We start from the raw sequence: 8,122 nt of genomic DNA on the forward strand, positions 1-8,122 counted from the left end.
ACTCACCTAGCGTTCCTTGTATTGAGGGATCATTTTCTTTGTAGCGGCGGCTGAAGATGATAGTAATGTCGGATTCTTGTCCTTGTGACAGGACATCTCTGTCTGCAGCCTGTCCTGTTAACGAGCATAGTCAGGAGATAGAAACATAAAACTCTTTGACCATTGACTTAGTGGAAGGGGGCTAAATAGAGTCTTTTGAGAGATGAATCAGGAAGTAAAGTTAAATGTAATGCCATTGAGGACGTTTGCGAGTGGTTTTTAAAATATCCATACATATAAAAGCAAACACATGGCAACACTGAAACATGTAACATTAGCGGTTGAGTCGCAAAATTATGTACGCCACTGCACGAAAGGTTCAGTAAATGCTGGTTACAATATACCGGGAACGGAAACGACAACGAAAAAGGATTTTTAATGCATTTAAATGTGAGCATTCACAATAGGGATATCTTATGCGAAGTTTTACCGTTAGATGACAGGAGCGTTCCATGCGGCACAACATGTTGTAGGGCTATGTTATGTCGTATGCTACAGTTGATTACGTTCTAGCGCTTGTTGGTTTTTGTGCGTGTCAAAATTATATTTATCAATGTAATCTTCATCTTACCATGTTTGGGTGACGTATATACGTCCGTTGATGTGACGCTATGGACAGTACTCTATAACAGAGTCGCCAGTATGGAAGGATAATTCCGAGCCTTTGGCGTGAGACGAACTCGATAGCTCAGTAGTAGAGCGCCTGACCGGAGAACAGGAAGTCGCAGGTTCGATTCCCGCTCGAGGTTGTGAAATTTTTCTTTCATACCATGGCATGATTGTGACTATAATAATATTTAATTCATTATATTATTTTGTATAACCTAGTATAATTTAGGCCTAATATAATTCAGTATTTTCTTACGTCATAATTTAATTTAATTTACAATAAATAATAGCGTAAACTTGTATAATACTGAGCGATTCCCCTTAAGAGATGGATGAGGAAATCTGCAGTATGCAGAATATAGATAGGAGTAAATTGAATGTTCATGAACCTAAACGAGGACTTTGAGAACGAGGTGCACGAATAAGAAAAATAAATAAAACAGGAACTTTGTCGGAAGTAACTATTACCTGTTTAATCATAAGTATTGTAAGTACCGTACGCAAAAGAAACAGGATATGCAACCACCAATGTGTTTTTTTTTATAGGGAAGGGACTATCGACATTGAATTTCTCGTATTTTTTTCCTCTAGTTGCAGAAAGATTAAATGCAATATTTGATAAGATGATATAATATGATCGCACGATTATTCCTGTGTTTTGTAGGTTAAGGACATGCAGTTTTGAATACTATGTAGGATGATTTTGAAAATTTGAAGTAAAAACGTGGTTTTAATAATTAATCTACAGCACACTAAAAACATTATTCACGAAATGGACTTCACTATGAATTGTCTTGGATAATAAACATCTCAATTAATCTAGAGTTTACTGCAGCCATAAACTTCGGAATCTCCTAGAAGTGCTGAATATAATCTAAGTAAGCTAACATAGCTTGCTGTCGAGGTTGCATATGTTTTTATTAACTTACTTTTCCCTCTTCCAAAATGAAACTGTAGCCGGCAATTAGTAGTTATTTTTGTTTAATTGCTAGCACTTTCGAGGCGCAGTTTCATTAGTTGAATTTTTAAGGTTCAAAGCACATATTTAAAATATTTCGGGACCTGAATGAAGACAAAAGGCTTTCCCTGGTTTTTACATAGAGGAACAAAACAAAAATTTGCCATTTTGAGTTTTTTTAAGAGTATTTAATGTACTAATACATTATGTAAATCCTCAATGTTTATATACCGGAAAACAAATGCACACGCAAAGCGCATCCCTCAAAGTAGGCCTACACGCGCGCTATCTGTTGGTGCTAGTTCAGGATATCCCTATTAACGAGAAGCTTGCCGGAGCCCGGGAACAGGAACGGAGAGTTGGCCAAGTTTTAACTTTGCAGTTCTCGTTTCCGATCACAGCCTACTAGATTCATTCTGTTGCCATCTAAAAGCTATTTGGTCGTCGAATATTTTTGTAGCAAGGTGGCCGTTACATAATATTTTGTCCATTCATTGCTTGTAACTAAGAAATTCAGTAGCATCACTTCGTCTATGGATTTTTGTTTACTATATTGGAATATGTTGTGGAGTTTAGAAATTACAGGTGTGACAAAACTCGCCTGAAATTGTGTCGGTTGACTTTCTGGGTGGCAAGTGAGCTCGATTCCTGCACCATGCAGTTGTGTGTTTGTCTTTATCATGTCACGTCTTACCTTGAGCTGGACGGAGCGGCAAGCACGCAACCACCAAAATGACGAATGTTAAATACGACATTTCGTCAGACGAAGGGCGACAGTGAGACGGTGGATACTTTTATACCTGAGATGACAAGTCGTGAGGTCTCATCTCGGCAATAAACTTTAATATGACACGCACATCTGTAATGACGTCTTGCAAGCAGGTGTCAGTAAGGCACCAGAGTCTTCGCTTCGGCAATTGCACCGCACGGAACGTTCAGAATATCGGCTTCTATACCAAAGATCCGGATTCATACTCCGACGAACTCAAGTGGAGACAAAAAGATGGTGTGCCGCCAGGATTTCTCGAGGAATCCAATTTCCACAGCCATAATTATAAACTTTCTTTGACGTGAATACGCCTATAAGTTCGCCCCAGTATACTAGGGTGCCATCCCAGAAAGTCAACCGACACAAATTCAGGCGAGTTTTGTCACACCTATAATTTCTAAACTGCACAACATATTCCAATGCAGTAAACAGCGATTCATAGACGAAGGATGTAACCAATGTGACCTTGAGTTGGAGCGGGTGACGTCATCTAGCGATACACGGGGAAGGGGAGGGATTTGAGGCACGAATTGGCAGATCGCGCGGCAGGTAAGACATAACTTGAGAATGCGAAACGATAGAACGTTCGCAGCGGAGTTACACGATTCGTAATGAACCAGACTGAGAAGCAATCAGCTGGCGACAAGTTAAGAAAGGAAATTCACAATGTCGAGGCATATGATGCGCAAATGGAAGCGGTCGTATAAGTAGGGAGGGCAAACGATCGAGCAAATGGTTACTCTAGCAACAGATGATGTATACTTTCAATGTATATAAGATGGCTACTTCCAGGAGTCCCAGACAGCGAATATATACCCCGTTTTCAGGGAAATTTGGAAAGAAGAGATGTTGATTGTCACCCATGACGTTTACCTTTAATAGCAATTCCACCATGGACATATTCACAATAGAACCTGCGACTATGACTTCGATACAACCTACTCCGATTTTATTTAATCTAAGTCTATTCTGTAAGATATATCCTTTCACAATTCCTATGGTCGGTACAATGGTTATGAGTTTTCCGCCATATCTAGAGATTTAATAGTCAGCTTTTTGGTCTAAGGGCTAGCGACGATGGGCCTAACTAGGAGGTTTGGGGTTCAGTTCCCGACTTTAATAAAGGATTTTTCTTTGGTACGAGTTATTTTACGACGCTTTATCAACATATTTGGTTATTTAGCGTCTGAATGAGATGAATTTTATTTTATTTTATTTTATTGGGTTATTTTACAACTCTGTATCAACATCTCAGGTTATCTAGCGTCTGAATGAGATGAAGGTGATAATGCCGGTGGAATGAATCCGGGGTCCAGCACCGATAGTTACCCAGCATTTGCTCATATTGGATTGAGGGAAAACCCCGGAAATCCCCAACCAGGCAACTTGTTCCGACTGAGAATCAAACCCGGGCCACCTGGTTTCGCGGCTAGACGCGCTAACCGTTACTCCACAGGTGTGGACTCTTTGGTATGTATGGCCTCGGTGTTTTTGTTGTCCTTATGTTAAAGTTAGATTTAAATTGGTGTAACCGAGCGTACCGCATGGGATTCCCATTCGGGAGGCCCGCGGTTAAAATCCCCGGACCAAACAACCTGACTGTGATTTTCCGTGGTTTTCCACAGTTACTTAGGCAAATGTCGAGTTCGAATTTTCATTGCCACGATCCATTTCCCTTCCTCTTCCCTGTAGAAAAAGAATTTAGATTTCATACCATACCATTCATCTTCTTCATCTCATTCTATGGGCATATTCAGATCATGATGCATGTCTTCCCGCTTGCAGGAGGTGCGTGCTCTCCGAAACTGTCTCTGGGTTTCAACACAGTCTAGTATCTACAGTCACGAAGCTTGAGTTTATGAGAGTACTAGAAACAAGAGACTGTGCAGATACTATTTCGCATTGTCTGTAATGAGGCGATAGTAGCGATCCTAGTAGTTAGCAACTATCTATGGATGCATATTTACTACGTATTGAGCTTCGTGACTGTATATACTAGACTGTGGTTTCAAGCCTTTCGCGATATCTCTGCCTTAAGAGTACTTCCGCCACCGGCGTGACTCAGTAGGTTAAGGCGTTTGTCTGCCGGTCTGAAGTTGCGCTCGGGCGCGAGTTCGATCCCCGCTTGGGCTGATTACCTGGTTGGGTTTTTTCCGAGGTTTTTCCCAACCGTAAGGTGAATGCTATGGCCAAATACAATCTCGCTGTCACCAATCTTATCGGTGCTAAATAACCTCGTAGTTGATACAGCGTCGTTAAATAACCAACTTAAAAAAGAGCACTTCCGAGGGCGCTTCGACACTTTAGAAGGGCTGTCGGAATGGATTCTGTGCTGCTTGGTCATCTTGACGATATGAACTTAAGGTGCAGGTGAAGGGAGCCCATTGGGAGAGCGTTCGGTGGGCCAATGGGCGAAGGAATTTTTTTCATAAAATTTCAACCAGTGTATTGGACCGGTAACCACCCAGAATCGTGATGAATTTGGATCGATAATCGTTGTCTTGTGTACCGATGATAGAAATGGTCATATTCGGAAGAAATTTTACATTTTGTTTTCTTCAGCTGTGTGTTATGATTGAATATCTCAAATGTTTCGGAACTACCAGCAAGTTCCAAAATGAGGATACTTTTCCGGTCTTGAAAGGACGCCTATTCTACTGGGTTTTTATTATTGAAAACATTCCTTGGATTAGGTGGCATAACGGATTCAGTACAGTAAGGTCTTGGGCAATATGTTTATGATGGAATTTGTAAGTAGTTGCGAGACGTTGGACATTTAAACTTCAGGATGGATGTAAGTTCATATAGTCGCGAGCGACTCCTGACGATTTCGTAAGAGAATATCCACAGCGGATCTTTGGGAGGATACGCCAGTCCTCTTCCAACACACCAATCTAGTAGTAGTCGGCTCGACAGCGGCCTATCGTGCACTCCGAATTATGGGATAAATGAGAATGAGGTATACAGTCCGCGTCACCGTTTTTGGCGTGTGAAATAAGTAATGGGAACGTTAAGTGCTACTGTCTTACCTTTACCGTAGTCAGTCTGACAACTGTGTTTGGCAAATGGCTGATGTGTCATGTGACGTGTATAGGAAGTGGTACCATTCTCAGCTGCACTAGTAACATGCTCACAAACTGGGTACAATACTGTACTCTAGGACACACGCCGAAAACGCTGGTGCCAGCTTACCAACCCACCGAACCATATAGAATAGCCGGTAATATAAGTGTTTTGTAAATTTTAAATTTCAGGTTTTCTGACAGCAGACTAGATGACAAAAGCTTCTCAACCGAATAATAACAGGCATTTTCTATATTTATTCTGCATTTAATTTCCTTCCGAGTATCATTTATGTGTGTTACTGTTGCTCCAAGATATTTGAATTTTTCCACCTCTTCGAAGGATAAATCTCCAATTTTTATATTTCCATTTCGTACAATATTCTGGTCACGAGACATAATCATATACTTTGTCTTTTCGGGATTTACTTCCAAAACTATCGCTTTACTTGCTTCAAGTAAAATTTCCATGTTTTTCTTAATCGTTTGTGAATTTTCTCCTAAGATATTCACGTCATCCGCATAGACAATAAGCTGATGTAACCCGTTCAATACCAAACCCTCTCTGTTATCCTGAACTTTCCTAATGGCATATTCTAGAGCAAAGTTAAAAAGTAAAGGTGATAGTGCATCTCCTTGCTTTAGCCCGCAGTGAATTCGAAAATCATCAGACAGAGGCTGGCCTATACGGACACTGCTGTAAGTTTCACTGAGACACATGTTAATTAATCGAACTAGTTTCTTGGGAATACCAAATTCAATAAGAATATTATATAAAAAGTTCTCTCTTAACCGAGTCATATGCCTTTTTGAAATCTATGAATAACTGATGTACTGTACCCTTATACTCCCATTTTTTCTCCAATATCTGTCTAATACAAAAAATCTGATCAATAGTCGATCTATTACGCCTAAAACCACACTGTTGATACCCAATAATTTCATCTACATATGAATTAATTTTCTCAAAAGAATATTGGACAAAATTTTGTACGACGTCAACAAAAGTGATAATTCTCGAAAGTTACTACAGTTACTACTTCTTAAAAATAGGTACAATTATGGATTCCTTCCATTGTTCTGGTACAATTTCCTTTTTCCAAATGGCAAGTACAAGCTTATAAATTTCGCTAGATAATGCACTTCCACCCTCTTGTATTAATTCTGCTAGAATTTGATCGATACCTGGAGACTTGTACTTTTTCAGATTTTCTATCGCAATTTCGACTTCAGGAAGTGTGGGTTCGGGTATAAATGGCTCAGCAGTTTGTATTTGAATTTCGTTCCGATCATTTCTATTTGGCAAGTGTACATTTAGTAGTTGTCGAAAATAGTTTTTCCATCTGTTCAGGATTGAATGAGAGTCTGCAAGCAAGTCACCATTTTCCTCCTTGATCACGTTTCCCCTTGCCTGAAAAATACATATATCTTTAAAATCTGTTCTGCATTTGAAATATACAATATTTTGTTTTGCATATTTCTTCTTTTCTAGGATCAGGCTTTGTTGACGAGAACCTAGAACCTTTGTGGCTACAGCCCTTTTGAAGAAAATCGACAACATTGATGGAGACTGAACTGTAGATCTAAGAACCAGCAGAGCGCGTCAGTTCCTGTGAGTAATAAAAATGTATTTAAATTGTTATTAGTGAACTATCATTTCGTGCATTTACAGTACCATGAAGCACAGTTCCATAAGTGTAAATGGATGTAATTACTTGTTAAGTTTCGTAAAGAATAGTACAATCTTTATACCGCACGATATTTGCTTCGCTTGGTTTATTAGACCACACGTGCGCCTCTGTAATAAAGAGGGAACAATAACCATCGTTATGGCGCAGATGCATGAGCCGTTATCAGAAAAACATTCCCCAACCCATATACTGAGCATAGGCTACTACAAGCAGCCTGTCAACACTTCTTAACATTGACTGGAATAAATGTAAATTATATTGTCTTCCACATCCTGGGATTCTGCCAACATGGAACTCTCATCCGGAATACTAGAAGCCATGCAATACGAGAACTTATTGCTAAAAGTCTTCCTTCCTTCTACGAGGTTCAACAAGAAGTTCACTGCCTTGAAAAAGATAGAAGTTCTCGACAAGTTGACATCATTGAGCGTATTCCGAATCTCACCGGTGAGCATTCCGATGGCATCACGGTGTTCCGAATTCCACCTATGACGTCATTGATGCTCCACCGGTGTCGCACCGGTGCCATCAACTTGCAGAGGTGGTGGCAGTCTCCATCAGCCGCCATCAGTGAATCTGATTGGTTCTTGTATAGGGCGAGAATTAGCAGACGAATAACATCGTGCACAGTTGTGCCATGGCGGTGTGTTCTGCTGTATTGTTTGTAATGAGCACAACGTAAAACAATATGTTAATGGCTTATGAGCGAACATGTCAACGGACCAGTTATTACTACCGGTTCAAGAAATAAATTGTTTATGCTATCTTTTCTTGGAACGAGATGACAGTACGGAAATTTCACAAAATTTTGCTAGCGTAGCACAGACAACAACTTGTACAGTCGCCATGACAGTCATCGATCCTTCCAGCAGTTTTGTTCCTTATTTTGCTGCAACGTGACGTCATTGATGCCACCGGACCGGTGAGATTCGGAATACGCTGATTGCCATTGATAGAAGAAATGACAGAGCAGTTATCATCGATCCCACCGTGC

General features: G+C 40.2%; 1 protein-coding gene and 1 long non-coding RNA gene across 2 annotated transcripts in view; one reads left to right on the forward strand and one right to left on the reverse strand.

Annotated features, from left to right (window-relative positions):
* LOC138693363 (uncharacterized) overlaps positions 1 to 2,373 on the reverse strand; it is a 15,543-nt gene extending 13,170 nt beyond the window's left edge. Inside the window, exons 1-2 of the mRNA XM_069817282.1 lie at positions 2,301 to 2,373; positions 7 to 114 (exon numbers count right to left, since the gene is read on the reverse strand). Of these exons, the coding sequence (XP_069673383.1) occupies positions 7 to 114; positions 2,301 to 2,361 (169 nt within the window). The 5' untranslated portion in view covers positions 2,362 to 2,373. The remainder of the gene's footprint in view (positions 1 to 6; positions 115 to 2,300) is intronic.
* LOC138693139 (uncharacterized) overlaps positions 1 to 7,042 on the forward strand; it is a 399,597-nt gene extending 392,555 nt beyond the window's left edge. Inside the window, exon 3 of the long non-coding RNA XR_011330232.1 lies at positions 6,930 to 7,042. This is a non-coding gene — a long non-coding RNA (uncharacterized lncRNA). The remainder of the gene's footprint in view (positions 1 to 6,929) is intronic.
* Positions 7,043 to 8,122: the final 1,080 nt, after the last annotated feature.

This window comes from Periplaneta americana, chromosome 17 (genome assembly GCF_040183065.1).
Source record: "Periplaneta americana isolate PAMFEO1 chromosome 17, P.americana_PAMFEO1_priV1, whole genome shotgun sequence".
Taxonomy (NCBI): domain Eukaryota; kingdom Metazoa; phylum Arthropoda; class Insecta; order Blattodea; family Blattidae; genus Periplaneta; species Periplaneta americana.